This window comes from Pholis gunnellus (genome assembly GCF_910591455.1).
Source record: "Pholis gunnellus genome assembly, chromosome: 18".
In the NCBI taxonomy this organism is placed as follows: domain Eukaryota; kingdom Metazoa; phylum Chordata; class Actinopteri; order Perciformes; family Pholidae; genus Pholis; species Pholis gunnellus.
In genome coordinates this window covers 13,656,035-13,673,017 of record NC_136545.1, presented here as the reverse complement: position 1 = coordinate 13,673,017, position 16,983 = coordinate 13,656,035, and the positions used below count along the sequence as shown (strand labels likewise).

The 16,983-nt window shown below is 39.5% G+C and overlaps 1 protein-coding gene across 1 annotated transcript in view; it reads left to right on the top strand.

Moving 5' to 3' along the window:
• The window catches only part of astn2 (astrotactin 2), a gene marked incomplete at both ends in the record, with an annotated part of 222,466 nt that extends 208,964 nt beyond the window's left edge, over positions 1-13,502 (top strand). The window contains 4 exons of the mRNA XM_079179557.1: positions 581-722; positions 10,173-10,273; positions 10,714-10,897; positions 13,265-13,502. Coding sequence (XP_079035683.1) covers positions 581-722; positions 10,173-10,273; positions 10,714-10,897; positions 13,265-13,502 — 665 coding nt within the window. The remainder of the gene's footprint in view (positions 1-580; positions 723-10,172; positions 10,274-10,713; positions 10,898-13,264) is intronic.
• Positions 13,503-16,983: the final 3,481 nt, after the last annotated feature.

The window sequence follows — 16,983 nt, the reverse complement described above, 5'->3', positions numbered from 1 at the left end:
AAGATATTTCACAACTTGTAAAGTAGTGTTTTGTGAGACGGCAGGGTGCTCAGAGAGGTATCATTGTAACACTACCGTGCGCCCATAAAGGAAAGAAATCCTGTTTTCTTACAGTTCTGTAATGTAGTGTGTATGGGCTGCTGCCAGCAAAAAGTCATATTTAATTTAGCCACGGGCTTGATGCTGGAGAAATGGCTCCCATCGGACAGGGTAGAAGTGACAATCATAACACCAAATAACACAATCATTGATAACAAAATAACTACTTCCCTAAATGTAGAAAAATTAATATATGACTGGGTTAATGTTGGGCGAACATTGTTTTTTCTTTTTTACACAATGTGGTGGAACCAACATATGTGATATTGTTTTGTTTAACTAAAAACAATAGATGAAAGATAATGTTGAAAGATAATTGCTTTTTTTTCCTCCTTTTTTGGCAGAAAGTATGACGGATGGTAAAACAGTACAAATAACATTTCCAATGTGACCTTTTACAAGATTTTTTTTTAGTTTCTCTCTGTCTTCATTTCACCCTTTGTACTTTTCTTTATTTCCTTCAATTTCATCTCTCTACTAGGTGAAGTTCTGAGCTTAGTGGATGATCTGTTTTCTGGTTTGGGTTCGTCCTGTGTTGTTGCTGGGAAGAGGACCGGAGACCATCCTCACTCTGTGCTATACTCAGTTGTCTTCAAGTGCCTGGAATCAGACAGTCTCTACAAGTAAGTGCGGATGCCCTTTGCCAAGTTTTCCAAGTCAATTGAATTACTTATTTATTGTGGCTGTTTATTTCTTTACCGTATGGATAAACATGAGTCATAAATTGTATTCTGTTGTAGGTAATTTAGACATAGTTTCAAGGTTCACATGTGTGTGAAGAGTGGTGAGACCATAATTATTTTCAGATTTCAGTGGGTGTAAAATTAATAGAAAATGAATGTTACACTTATGGGGAAAATGTGCTTCCAAATGTGTTTTTTAATGAAGCAATATAATATAAGCCGGAGGAGAATTGCCGCATGATCATGGTGGGAGATATTGTGTGCCCCTCAGACCCTGTGAGCTGTGTTGTAAAGCTGGGTCTATTAAGACACATTGGTCTCAGGTGAGGGGCTTCACTTAGACTTCTTCCCTGGAACTAGAATAAAACTCCTGGATATGGGTCGAATGAGAGGGGTTACATCTTGTACAAGAACACCTATTTCTCAAAGATCCATGATCAACTTTGTCGTTATATTCAGTCCTTTTTTAAGGCGGCCCATTGTAAGTGTGGCCCAATGCCCAACCAGAGATCCTGGTGGACACCTCTGGTGAATAAGGCTGTCAAGCCAAACAAGGAGAGTATCAGACTTGTTTAACCTGGGGAACTACTTAATCAGTGGTCACGTTCTAGGACGCCTTAAGTACTGCAGCTCCAGGGGTCTAGGAAGCAAATGAGTGGAAGGAGTTTTGTGAGGCCCAGGAGAGAGACTTTCGTTTGGCTTCAAAGAGGTAATGGCTAACCATGACACAATTCAGGAAGTGGAGAAAGAGCCTCACCAAGGCTGTTTTCAGCGGAGGAGAACTGCTGCCCTTGACTTGAGGAACTACTGAACCCAAGTGACACCGCTTTCTGTGGAATAGGCAGACTTTGAGGATTCAGAGGAAGTCTTGGCCATCTCTCAAGTGGAGGACGACAAAAACACCTCAGTGACAAAGTGGTGGTGGAGATTTTCCCTGAAATTCTAAAGGCTCCAGATATATTTTGGCAGCCATGTTTAATACACCTCATACATCAGTGTTGTGTGGAGGTTAGGAAATGTGTCTATAAACTGCCAGAACATGTGGGTGGTTTCCATTGTTTGATAAAAGGGAAAACGATGATGTGCTCCATTTTTGCTATGACTTAACATTTGTATTAATAAAACTTGTAAGTAATCACAGAGCGCATTACTACACCAAAGCTGCACAATCCTGTCCCGAATCACCTACAGTATTCTGCGACAATGATCTAGATTCAGTTGATCGTTTTTCTGACCACAGCTTTATGTCTTCAGTGTTTCACATTACCATATAAAGACCTTTTGTTATTAAAAATTATGTTGTGGCCAACATCTGTCCCAAACAAAAATTACTGGGCAAATATCAGCAATACCACATCCTCCCTTGGGTGTCTACAATTCCCACTGCAAATGTTATTTGGTTTCAGGGGGTGAATTTTGTTACCTTCAACAGCTGGGTCCAGTTAACTAGGGAAGCATACTTAGTCTCAACTTGGTGAAAGTGGTGGATGCTTCCGTTCTTTTATGTTCTCTTTGGTCAGAGCAGACCAGGGTTTTAGTGAATACAGAAGGATCTCTGTTAAGAGGCGGTGTTTGTTTAACTAAAAGCCATCACCCTAAAACATCAAAGTTTGACACTCTATGACATCCAGGTCTATTTGCTGTTGCTGATTGTGGATTTGTTAGTAAATGGGATTACCCCATCTGCCGTTGGAGTTTGTTTTCTGAAAAACCATGATAATAACATAATCATGTCCCACAAACATTGCTATATCAAATGCATGGTGGAGTGGTTATTTACTGGACTGTATTACACTGACACCAGTTTCTTATATTTTATTTATCTCATTTACATACATGGAGGAGAAAGAAGCTCCATATAACATTGTACATTTCAATAAAACAACACCACAAACTACAACCTTAAAAAACAACCTTAGAGCTAGCCCAACAGGTCTCTGTAACAGCGTCAACAACAAAATAAGAATTAGAATTAATTGCAGGACTGTTTTACACGATTTCCCTACACTAAGGCTGGGCTTATATTTTTCTATTCAATCAGTTTATGGCAAGCTATTTAGAGGCACTTTTCCGACTACGAAATAGCATTTTGTCCGATTGGGTATTGCTGTAATGTGCATTTGCTCTGAGCCCTATTTGCCCTCTACATCTTGAACCAAAGTTACAAGAGCAGCAGTGAACCAGACAGGACCCAGATGTTATTGTGGCTGTCATTAGACACATGAAACACACTGTCTTCTCAGCTTTGGGCTGTCTTTTCTCAGGTTTTGTTATGTCACTTGTTTTTATACTGCTCTTGCTACGTGGCGGCCTTGGTTTGTTTTGGGAACCTTAACATTGGCATAACAAGGTCTTCAACCGCTGTTTGTGTGGGTGTGAAGTCTGTTTATATTTACCCCAGAGGGAAGGTAAAGGATGGATTAATGTAGCAATGCCAACAAGCTATTTAACATTAATGTCTCCCAACAACACAGCTATAATAGTAAAATATGTGATTTGTTTTTATAAATCTAACATTAACGTTGGAATATTTCAATTTAATAATTTCAATTAAAATACTATATTTGCATAGATTTCAAGTGTTCACAACTGACCATGTAAACAAGTAAATAAAGATGACAAAATAAATCGAATAAATGCCAGGAAGCAGTCAACAGTTATTGGTGACATTTTTAGTAGATGATGTTAATGCCAACAATACAGTTAACAATTAGCATCTGTTTCGTAAAAAAAAAAGATGATTTTGAGTGTCCTACAGGCTTTGACAGTGGATGAAGAATAGTTGGGAATAAGTATTAGTTTAATCTGTATTAGTCAACCTGCAACAAAACCTAATTTCCAACTATCAGTGTTATCTTTGTTTAGGCATTCTCCAGTGTTGTTTTTCTCTGATAAGAGCAGAGTTTGCGTCGGAATTACGTCTGAGGGCACATCTGCTTGCAGCCAACTCCGCCGTCTTAATCAAGAGCCTGATAAGACCTCTACTGGTATTGGCTTTACACTTGATCATCACCAAGGTTGCTATGGCCCTAACACACCCCTACAAACGTAATGCTCTTTACTCTGTGAAAAGTTACACCCAATTCAAAAGTGAATGCCCAACCAATATATTGGATACAATTGAACAGTCTAAATCAAGTATTAGAATTAGAGAACATCAGGCTACATATTAATATAGTTGTTTTACTATCAGGCTTTCAGCACCATTCACTAACCACATATTTTAATGATAGTGTTGACTTTGTGCTTCCAAACAGGTAAGTAGTCTTACCAAAGTGTTGTCTTCATTCATTGAATAAAGCTTCAATTGCCATGGCAATATGGCTGACAGACAGCAGTCAATCGGAGTTTTCGGACCGGAGGAACTTTTTCATAGTTCTAAGAATTTAGTTCTAAGAAATCCCATTTCATTAGGCGCTGTTGGACCGGAGGAATTTTTTCATAGTTCTTAGAACCCCAATCTGTATTGTGTCTTCACCACAAAAACTACAAACGATCATAGTTCTTAGAAAGATGTTTTATGGGACTTTTTAGCCTCTATTTCAGATGAAATACTCTCCCAGCACAAAAAGAACCATGAGTGGTGAAAGGGTACGCTGATTGATTGTACACAAGAGCCGATGTAGCACAGACAACAGCCATTTTTAAAAACCTGTTTGTCGTGTAAAGAAAGAAAGCAATAGCTTGTAACAAAAAATAGAAAACAATATATAAAAGGGCCAACAGTGAAATCCAGAAGTGAACTCCTGAGAGAAAATTCTTCAGAACTGGGGGATGGTCCATGGCTGAGTCATTCCTGAATACTACGGCGCAGAACACCAGCCTGGGGCTACCTGAATGACTGACAACTTCTCCTACATTTTCTTCATCAAGTATGGGATGTGGCGGAGTGGCGTAAAGGCATAAAGCAGCGTGTGCAAATGCAAATTTGCATGTGTGCAAATGCATCCACCCCCAGGGGTGGATTGTCTTGCTGTTCCAGGCAGAACCATAGTGGGTGTTCTGGCGGTTGGCAATCAGATCTACTTCCGTCTTCCTGAACCGGTTCCAAATCTGCTTTACTACCTTGGGCCCAAATCTGCTTTACTACCTTGGGTAGATGCTTCCACTCGTCTGGTAGGGGTCCACCGCTCGACATGAGGTTGGCACTCCTGTTCTTCAGTCCCAGAATGTGGAGAACCTTCAGAGACAACAGGTGCTCTGAGGTCCACAGCCACAAGCTCTTTGCCATCCCCAACAAGGCAGCAGACCAAGCTCCACCCTGCCACGTAAAAACCATGGTGGAGACGGCTTACCAGCTCAGGTGGAAGCAACGGGAGTGATCCCACAGCTGCTGGCATCAAATCTAGAGCAGCGCTCGGGAGGCTGGGCAGGGTAGTGGCTGCTGAACACCACTCTCTGCTTGGTCTGTGCCAACGTACTCAAAGCAAGCGTTTCTGTCTGTCATGTTGATGAGGCCAGGGACAAATCGGCACTAATGATCTTCTCCAGCAATTGATCAACTCCATGGGCAAATTGCCATTCGTTGAAAAGAAAACGGATGGCAGACAACGGTGTGGGCTGCCAAATATACTGAGAGTTCCGCAGCATTTTGTGAAGGGACGTCCTTATTTGCAGACTACATTCAAATTTTTGGTTGCCGAATGTGTGCTCTCCATAGAGTCCAGGAGAGGGCGGAGCCTGTGTGAGTTTGAACTGAGTTTAGCTGCTCCTGTTGCTTTAGACTATTTAAAGCAGTTTCTTCATACATCCAAATTGTCAGAACTCCCATCCTTTTTATGTTTATGCCAGCCTGAACTCCTAAATTCATGCTTTATCTTGTTTTTTTTCTCCAAAAACATTTACCTCGGTGTTATTGGTTTGCCAACAGCATTTTACCAGTAAAGAACCATCACCCACCTTTTGATATTCTGCATTAGCCAGTCTTTGTTAGCTTTAGGTTACCTTGTATGGGCTTTGTAAAGGACTGTCGACGTGCATGGTGGCAGTAAAACACAAATTAATCATGCTATGTAGCTAAAAAAGATTATTAATTTGACACTGTTCGACGTTCTACTAAATGTTTCACTAACAGCATCATTACATTATTAGGATCAATGTATGTTGAATTGCTTGCTAGCTTTGTAAAACTAGTAAGTTAGCTGGCTTTGTTAAGATTGGGATGGTATAAATGACTTACGTAAATGTAAGACTGAACAATGAGTAACACAACACAACTATACTAAGCGTCATGCAAATGAGTCCACAATGATGTCATCATTATACAAATGGTTGATTGGCGTCATCTGGTGGCTTCTGGCAATTTTTGGAACTAGTGCTGGCTACTAACATAGGAAAAGAGTGGGGCGGCAATCACATCTGGAGCAGTAGGTGGTCAGGAGAGAAGACACGCTTATCTCGCCTTGATTTTGTCTATTGTCTTTCAAAGTATTGTTGGAATTATTGTTGTGTCCATTTTCTCAAAGTATGTCAGTTCCAAAAATATCTTGAGCATGCTTTTAAATCTGTTGAATACCTCAATACGATGTTATTCATTACCTTCATTTCGACTGTAAGTCTTGCTCACCTGAGAGGGAGATCATTCGGAACTGAGCTATGCATCTATTTTTAAATAAAATGCAAATCCATTTTTTGTTGAGGGCTGTTGCACCAGTATAATGCCGCATAGATCTGAGGATTTCAAAGTCATGAGATACTGTAAGCTGCCACAAATGTTCAGGCAGTGAGAGACAATTCTATGTGGCTTTGATTGATTTGTGGACTGGCTCTACTGATGGGTGTCCAAATGCTGATGTCATGGAAAAGTCATCCCTTACTGCCCTAGCTTCTCTCAGCATGCCAAAAATACTGCCCTAATTGATCCTCCCTCACTTTCTCTCATTCTTCCTCTCTTGCTCTGTCTGTCTCTGAGCTTTCTGTCTTGTCATCCCTTGTTCGGCTTTCTCTCCACTGTCTCATTAAATTAGAGGACAACGGTTACTTTAATGGCAACATTGTCAATTTACACAAACATTAATCTGCCATTTGTCCTCTTCATTGTTTGCTGAGCTTTCAAAACTATGGCACAGGGACAAAATCGAGCCGCTTCCAGGGGAGCCATGTGCAGCCAGACAGCCTTGGAATAGATGTGAGAGACAAGGAATTAGAGAGAGGGATAGACAGCGCTGAGCTATATGCAAGCAATGTAGATAGAAAAATAGAGAGAGAGACAAAGTAATGTGTATCAGTGTGAGTGTGGGTGGGTGGGTGGCCGGGGTGGTTGTGTGTGTCTTGCCAATTCTGTTGCTTGATGTTTTGACATTCTTATGGCAGGCCAGACTGTGGCTGGTTCCTTTGTTCTCCAAGGCGATCTTTATCATCACTGAGTGCCTGTTCTGAGTACAGTCACTACACTCTATCCATCCATTCCCCTTTAATTTTACTATATGTGTCTATGAATGGCAGCTTAAGAGTTTGAAGGACCCTCGTACAAGGTTCCCTGGCATGACTGATCATCGTATTTTCTGTAAAATGTTGTGTTTCTTTGCACAATTACCATGTTTTCTCTTTTTTACCCAAACAAATAGCAGGTCTCCAAAGTTAAATCTGAGACTGACAGGCCAAAAAACAATGTATTACGGTACATAACAATCTTGTAATTGCTGTAGGGGCTTTGGAAGGGGGAACAGTATTGATGCCAACCAACAACCAAAAAACAGCAAAAGAAATTCTGGCAAGCTCACATTCTGGGTCCCAAACAATACTTTTAACAAATTGAAACAACTCCTGTCTCGTCGTCCTCCTGCTCCCCTCCCCTTTCCCACCTCATTGTATCCATCTGCACGTTATGTGGCCACATGATTTAAACAGTGTGACTGTTACATGCCGGCATTGTTTTGTTGGGCAGAGAAGCCAGTTAGGCCTTTGCGTCTTTTCTGAGGTTCTTGGGGAATCCACCCTGCTGAATAACAAGACCAGACAAACTATGTGAGCTATGTCCAAACAGGTCATGTTACAAACAAAACAATCATTTGACAGCATTGGGACAGCTCGACACAAGACATTACATGAAAACCGATGGTAAATGTTTTTAGGATGAAAAGCAAGTTTTTAAACAACAATAATATTCTAATTTCTTTATTTTCATGTATTTAGCAATGGAATGCCGTATCGGTGGTTCATTTTGTCTCCCTGTGTTTTGTGGTTTCCTTGTTGTCGTCCTGTTGTTTTTACAGTGGTAATTATGTGGGAATACTGCTGAAAGCTTACCGTTATTCACAACTAGTTACAAACGTTTCTCAATACTAAATTCGCTTTTTCAAAGTTTTCCCTGCACTAAGAAAAACAGTGCATTTTGATGAGTCTTTTTTTATTTCATTTTCAAGGCAAAATTCACGCAGAAATCCACCTTAACCACAACTACATTATTTATGTCATACGTCATACAACATTTAACATGCAATTTCATGCTTATCAGATATTCTTTTTGACTTCTGCTCAGGTGGAAGTTGCACACGCAAAGTCTGTACACGCCCAGGCAGAATTAGGAAAATATCTAATTAGCCAAAATAATTAAAATCACTCTTGTGGGTTTACCATGAGGATGCAGGCCCTGCAATATTTAGTTTCGGGTATTGCAATTATTCACAAATTGAATCCGCATTAATGTGGCATATAAAATGTAAAAGTAAATTATTTTCATTATTTTCATTTTTTGTCAATGAGCTTGTTCACCTTCTAGGGGAGAGTTACATTAGAAGATTGATCAGAAGATCGGTGGTTCGATCCCCAGCTCCTCTAGTCTATGTCGATGTGTCCTTGGGCAAGACACTTAACCCCAAATAGCTTCCGAAGGCTGTGTCATCGGTGTGTGAAGGGGTTTGAATGCTTAGATAGTCCTGATGGGTAGATGGCACCTTGCATGGTAGCCGCTGCCATCAGTGTATGAATGGGTGAATGACATGTAGTGTAAAAGCGCTTTGAGTGGTCCGAAGACTAGAAAAGCGCTATACAAGTACAAGTCCATTTGCCATTTACTTAAGAGCGGTATCAATCTTGTCCTCTGATTTTCTAAAATATTCAAAATGTTGAATTTTGCTGAATGTTACCTCTGCAAATGCTGACTGGCAACCTGTACCAATATGCTACAGGTTGCTGCTAGCCACCTGTAATCTCATCACGTAGCCAAATAGGCTTTTTCACTGCAGATATTTTGACATGTCATAGTAGGTAATGCACTGGTCTTACTAATAATATTAGCGATAGCTCTGTTCTATTCAAGTGTCAAGACAGTGTGACAGAGTTAGCCAGCATGCACGACACCAGGACTCTTAGAACTAAGCAGGTAAATGGAATAAAGCCTTCACTAGTTTGATTATCTATACTTGTGCTTTCTGTTACATGTCAACACGTCTTCTGTGAAAAGGCCTCTGCAGTTGGTTGTAGCTGAATATGTAGAAAATATGACACTACATAACAGGTTGTGCTGAACAAACGTCAAAGCTAATGTTGGGATTGATGTTTAATTGATGTGTTTGTTTACTGCTTCGTTAAGGGGTGTATGATTCAGGGAATTCAGACAAATAGCCGTGTGCCTTCATAAGAGCGGCTGCCGCCTTCTCTCTCTCTCCTTGCTGCTGCAAGGATATTGATGGATTAAGCTGTGCCACCCTTCATCTTTTTTTAGATGAAATATGACCAATTCCTCCTTGTACTTCTTCGTATTCAGAAGTACATAGATTGGCATTTTCAAAAGGACATTTAAAGGTCATTTGTTTTTTATTCCGTGCCGTGTGGCCCTACATTACTTGAGATGCGTTACATTTTCTCAGTGTGTCTCGTCTCCTACCGCAATGTCTTGAACTGTTTGCTGTGGCATCTTATCACAGTACTGAGTGGTCCTTCATGGAACCCCAAAAAATGATGATGTTTGACATTTTCAGACAGTGGAACTTTGTCCTTATAGAGTGCTTAGAGTCAAGCCAGATGCCCCTCTACTTCTGTCTCGTCTGCCGCTGTGGTACTGGCTGCTCTCATTTTCAAATATAAATCCCACAATCCCTGGCTACCTATTCGCAAGATGTTTACTGAAAAAATATGTGATGTCAGTGTATGGTTGTAGGATCAAATATCACCTATCAAGACCACCATCTCATCCAGCCCATTATCCTGAAAACCTATAAGAAATACACTATATGACGGCTTTGTCATATAGTGTCTATGTCAGCACTTCCAAAGTGCCAATCATATGTGAAGTTGATGCTTTAAGTGTCTTGGTAATTGCTTCCACGCTGTTTGTTGGTGTATGTCCTGCTTGCTTCTGGCACTGTATCTTACTTGATCTTGGTATGTCACAAATAATGAATTAACAAATTATTCTGCTGCTTTTTTTTCATGATATTGTCATATTAGGTTTACCCTCCATGCAGTGGATAGCCGAGGCAGCCACTCTGAGTCAAGCTTTGTCTCAGTAAGGACATCCTGTCCAATGGTGGATGATAGCCGAGCTGAAGGTACTCTCACCTTTTTGATTTTGTCTTTTTCTTTATTTTCAACTCTTAAGTACCCTCTCAATGTGGACATGCTTGATTAAATATTATGGTTATTAAAACAAGGAGCACTCTACTTATTCCACATGTGAAATTCAATGACCTAATCATGTGGAGTTCACCAGGCAGAAAGAAAGTGTAGCATCTGCTGTGTATGAGGCTCGGCCCATATTAGGGACTACAAACCAGGATGACTCAGCCTCTGCTGCATTGTTGATCTACATCCTTGTTTTTTTTCATCTATCTCTTGCAAGTCCCCTAACCTTACTGAAGTGCAGTACTAAATCGCAGAAGTTCTCTATCACAGTTGTATCTGCTTATTGGCTTTCCTCACTCATGTTATATCACATTTTTCCCCTCGTATCTCTTTATCGCTCTTCTGTCTATCTCTTACCTCCTTACAGAGATAGCAGACAAGGTGTACAACTTGTATAATGGCTACACCAGCGGCAAGGAGCAGCAGATGGCCTACAACACACTGATGGAGATCCCTCCTCCGCTGCTATACAGAGTCCAGCACCACTACAATTCCCACTATGAGAAGTTTGGAGATTTCGTCTGGCGTAGTGAGGATGAGCTGGGCCCCAGGTGAGAAGATCTGGGCAAAAGCACAGTTTTGACAGCCAAGCCAAGCACAAAATGTGACAGTCGGCTAACACTAACTCACCTTCAAACTTTAGTTCCTATTCTTTCTCATTAAAAGTTCCTTTGTGTCCACAACATGCCACCCCGACATCCCCTCAACCATGACCCTCTTTACAGGGTTTGCTGTGTGAACAAACATTGAGACATTATGACAATATGGAGAAGGAAAGCTCACTGACTAACACAACTTCGAAGGAAGACGCATAAACAATACTTTAAAAAAAAAAAGTATAGAACAAAAACATGAATGCGTGCAAGTTTGACAAGGAAGTTGGTCCAGTGCTGATGATAGCAACAACAATCTTAAGTTACAGCCCAATGTTTTGTTTTGTCCACCCCCACTGCCTGGAAGCACTTCTTTCGAGCCATAAATAATGATATGATAATTGTGGAATAATTTTGGTTTGTAGAAAGATTGTGCTTCTCTCTGATTGGTGAAGGGGGGTGGGAGGCAAGGGTTTTGCCATTGGGACTTAATATGGGGATTGGGGTGGTCACATGGTGTGTTTGTGTGTGGGCAGTTATGAGGAGGGGGTGGGGGCTTTTGGATGAGCGAGCACGGATTATTTACAGCCTGAAGTTGGCAGGGTTGAGCCTCGTTGGGGTAATTTACAAGCAGGCTCTATTGGTGGTGCCTTTTAAAAGGTAACGGAATGGCCAAGTGAAACGTAAGCACAGTCAGAACTCCTCCAGGAGCGGAGAATCCTATGAACCCCAAAATGTCCACGAGCATTGTTACAACTGAACACGAGCTCCTTTCATTACTTTGTTATCTGGACATGCTGTGATACATGGTTGCTGCTTTATTTACCTTCACTCTAAACACAGCTATTATCTTGTACTGCAATGTACTTGTTCTAGTTCCGACACATCAGTCTCTTTGATTTGTTGTTGTTTTCAGTTCTGGGTTGCCTTCCTTTGAAGCTGTGTTTTTTTTCTAAATCAATTACTTAGGATCAGATGAAGCCAATTTGTATTTACTTAGTAGTTGTCTCAGTTGCAACCTAAAAGGTTAAGCAGAAGTAATATTTTAAATGTGTCACTTTTTCTTTCTTGTTTTTGTTCATTTCCTTGTTCGTCATAATGAATGGCATCAAACGTGTTTAATTTCTCCATAGCTCAATGCTTGCAAGCTTTCCATTGATTGTGTGTTTGGTATTCCGTTGTTTCAGACATAAGAATTTAAGGGAAATGAGAAAAATGTTTTCCGCCCCTTTTTCAGCAAAGAAGTGAAAAGGATGTCTGTACTCCTTGCTTAACTAAAGACAGATGTTGATGCTCAGCAGACACTGCTTTTCAAAACAAATGGAATTTTGCCCTTCTCTGCGTGTGTTGTCCTCATTTCAGTATCCATATGAGCTTAACAATCTCGAAAAACTTAAACTCTATATGTATTCTGTAGGTGTATTACCGTTTTACAAGTATGGAATAGATGCATTTATGTGTGTGTACGTGTATGTGTGTTGTGAAGTATTTTCTTTATAGTAAGCGAACCTGATACATGGCTCCTTGATGTTGTAAACAGAAACTCTTGAATCTGGGCCTGCAGACAAAATTCTTTGTTTCACGCACTATAGACTTCTGCCTCTGGTGTAGAGAACGGATTCGGTACCCGGCAATTCAAAATGCAATTGCATGTGGTGGTTTTGACCCAGACTGGCAGTCCTGTCAGAGTGACGGGAAAGACATTGTTGCAATTCTTTCAATTCTGGTAACATTTAAAGCTGTGTTTTCGTGCAGACACAAAGCCAGTGGAGGTGCAAATAAAGGAACAATGTCATTTTCCTTTTGACTTTCTTTTTTGAATTTCTTTGATGACTTTGTGGCACAAAATTAACCTCCAGCACTAAGGTGGGTGGAGTGGCATATATGACGACGTTGTGTTTATGCAGATCAGTTGGCGCAGTTCATTTTAAGGTGCCCTCTTTGGTATGAAATTGTGGCTGTTTTTTTTTTCCTATCCATCCAAAACATAAACACACACACACACATCAGCATTCACATCAAGTTGTATAAACTACTTCTATGATATTATGATTTTCAAGTATCATCTGGTACATATTTAAAATCACTGTATATCATTAATGCAATAAGGCAGATTTTTATACTTGTTGATGATTAGATCATTTTAACCATGTGTGCTAATATTTTCAGGAAAGATGAGATCTGTTTTTGGCCTCTGCATGTCTCAATTTTGGATGTCAACTCAAACTTGAGAGAAAATGTAATGATGATGTGATAAAATACAAAAAAACATTTGTGTGATGATGTTGAGCTTGGATTTTTTTTTCTTTTCTTCTCCCTCAATAGAAAAGCCAACCTGATACTACATAGGGTGGAAAAGATTAGCCACTACTGCCGGTCCCTCCTGCGCAGCACCCACATCCAGAGCCGCACCGACACCATGGCGTATGTCTACTGCCGGAGTGAAGAGGGCCGACCTCCCAGTAATACGTGGCATGGCTCTTTACATGAAAGTCGCACCACCTGCATGGAAAAGCTTATTTCTGTACAGCGTAACACATACAGCAACACTAAACTCCGATGAGACAGGAGTTTTGAGACGGTGGAGGTGCGTTTTTGTTTTTTTTTTCCTGCAAAATGACATCAGTGATCGATGAACTTTGTCACCTACTCTGCAGCAAGTGTCCCTCAAGTGACTGGTGGATTTTGAAGACCAAGAAAGCCCCAAAAACCTCAGAATTCACTGGACATTGTGTTAAAGCTACCAAAAAACATATTTTTGTGTGGCCTACTTTTATTGTAAAACAGAGGGAGTAAAAAAAAAAAAACTGGAGCAAAATGCCAGTGATCGCACATATCACTGAGAAACTGCAGTGTGAAAATGTAAAATATAACTCAGCCAAGAGAAAAACTGGTTGGTTTAAATACTTTGAATGTAATATTGTAGTTCCTTTTTGGTGCTTTGAAGCTTACCTGGAACACTTAAAAGAAAGAAAAAAAAGGAAAAATCAATAGCATAACTTATTTGCCTTTACTACCTTCCTTTGAAAGGAGAAATGTGTTAAAGCCATTTGAAAATCACTTTCTTATTTTCAACTTCCCATTGTTTAAAAAAAATAATGCTTTTCTTCATGAATGAAATAAGTAAGTAAGAAACAATTCTGTAAGTCTGTATTACATTTGATAGATTAAATTAAAATAGCAAGACTTTGTGTGTTAACATGATTGACTATTAGGCCTATCAGCCTGTTGAAATTATGCAAAGACAGAGTGAGTGTTATTCATTCATAGACTTTTAACTTAGCACTGATTTCAAGTAATCCTTTTGTCATCATCATCTCTTTTTGAATCGACAGTACCCACAATCAATACGATGGAAAATTCATTGATTTCAAGGACATGTGTTTCTCAGACTACAAATGGACCTGATCTCAATGAATAATGTATCCAAGACAAAAGAATACAATGCTATCTATGGCCACACTGAAGTCTTTAGAGTAAATACTTTACATAACTTGTTTGGTCTATAAATATCCACAGCAACTGTATTATAATTGATGTTGGAAAAAAAAAACATTATACTGCTAGATTTAATGATGCAAGATGTTTGTGATCTATTGATAAGATACAACTTATCAGAAGAATGGAACTTTTGTCATCGTGGCAGAAGTCATCAAGTTCTGCAAAAACAAAACATCTGGCATAATACACAGAGGAGCACTATTAGACATGACATTACAGTCACAATATGGTAATAATAAGGTAATTAAAATAAGGAGAATGTGATGTTTGCTCATTTATGTGCATTCATAGAAATTATCATAGGAATAATAGTATAATAATTTTCCAGATGACCAAACAGTTTGTGTTGAACCAACTGTAAAGTTGGGAGGTACCGTACACTGAATTGTAGGGATCATCTGTGGTCCTTTTAATCCTCTTATTTTTCAGTTCAATGTCATATCTTTGAAGCCATGAATATTGTTTTAATGAAGATAAACAATGCCTTTTTTTTCAATATTTACATCTCATGTTATATGAATTGTAAAATAATAATCAAATAAATTATTATATTGTACATTTTAAATTGTAAAAAAAGTATTATTATGTGGCTTTGTTTGTCTTTTCTGAAGAATGTGTAATATTAAAAATGTATATAAAATCAAAAGACTTTTCTTTCATCACTACAATGGAGTGATACAGTAATTTAAGTTTTGAAAGGAATCATATTGATCAGCAGGGAAGCATTTCTTTAAACTTATTTTAAAGTCAGTGGCAGGATCATTTAATTACCCCCAACAAACATTCTGCATTGCAAACTAGTTTACCACACATACAGAATAAACATTCCCCTCAAGTAGTTACTAAAACATTTATGTGAAGTTTTCCCATTTTCATAACTATTGTTTTTATTTATTGAATTCATAGTTTGCGAATTTTATAAAAGAGTCATAGCATATTTTGCCATTCAAATTGGCATGATAAAGTCATGGTGTTATGCAATGAAAACTTTAATAATGTATTTGGAAAAAGTAATAGTATACCATAAAAATGTCATGATATAGTGTCTATAAAAGAAAATGGCCAAAAAAAATATGCATTGAATGCCATTCAAATTGTCATGAAAAAGTCATAGTATAGTATGCTTTTAATTAATGTGTTGTAAATACTTTAATAAAAAGTCACAGTGTAGTATGTGTTGGGATCTGGCAGGAGCAGGTTTGGCTATTAGCAAGTATAAAAAAAAAAGGGACCAATAACTAAACTGTGGATAAAGTCTCAAAAGTGGTGTTCACTTAAAATGTCAATAGTTATTATTAAGGTTCTATTCCACAGTTATGGAGCGAACAGTGACGGTTTGAAACCGAGCACTGACTATAACAACCAGCTATTATCACAACAAATATACACTAAATAATCACAGAAACTGCTCTTTAAACTATAACATAGTTTATTTATCTTATCTTGGTCAAAAATCAATAATGTTAAAGATCAACAAACACCTATTATACAAGGATATTCAAACAAGCTCATGGTGAATGGAGTGTGTGTGTTTGTGTGTGTGTGTGTGTTTGTAGGACGGGGGCGCGAGAGAGAGAGTAAGTGGTTACGCCCCACAAGGCTCCACTGGCAGCGTGGTCGCGATTATTTAAACATGGAATGAGACACATAATGGAGGCCGGGCTTGACACACCACGTGTGTATGAAAGAGCGTAATAGCGCGTGTATGTATGTGTATGTATGTGTGTGTGTATGTATACGTGTGTGTGGGTTAGTTAAGAAAAGAAGAAGAAAGCACTCAAAGCAAAAAATATCCTCGCCGCAGTAGTAAAGTACAGAGACTGCAACTTTATCATACTGAAACCCGACTGGCTAACTCAGGTTTAGTTTAGCAGTGTGGGGCGACACTATTACATACAGCAGCAACAATTATGTTCGCGGCACTGAACGGGACACGGTGATCCGTAAAATACACAATAGCACGGTAACAATACAGTTAAACTTAAAACAAGGTTACAAAAACACACTATTACCTATCTCTGCCCAGACGATAGCCTCTTACTTGAGATCGCTTTGTAGCGATCAGCGTGCACTCTTCCGTTTTTCGTTCGCCGAAGCTTATCCAGCCGATGACAGGGGACCGTAACACGCTATGCCTGGTCCTTGTATGGATAAAATAGCGGGAATTCTGTAATCTTCCTTCTGCAGGTGATTTAAGAGAGCTTGGGGCATAGAGGTTATCCGTCTCTCTTTGAGGATCCAGGTGTGTGGACACAAAAACAGTCGGTCGCTTTTCCAGCAAAGTTAGGATTGTTACCTATTTTGTTTCGGGTACCAAAGTTGTTACCTCCTGCAGCAATGTCGATTGCAATGAAAAGGCGCAGTGTGAAGGGTTGCGCCATTATTTATAGCCTTGGTTACGTCATGGCCGTGTCAAAAGGACAGCATGGGATTCCCGCGGGTTTTCGTCTAATGAGGCACCAGTGTTGTGGTTTAAACCAAATCTCAAACTCATGGGAGAGTTGTAGCGCCTCGGGTTTGGCGCGGTTTCATAGACTAGAATT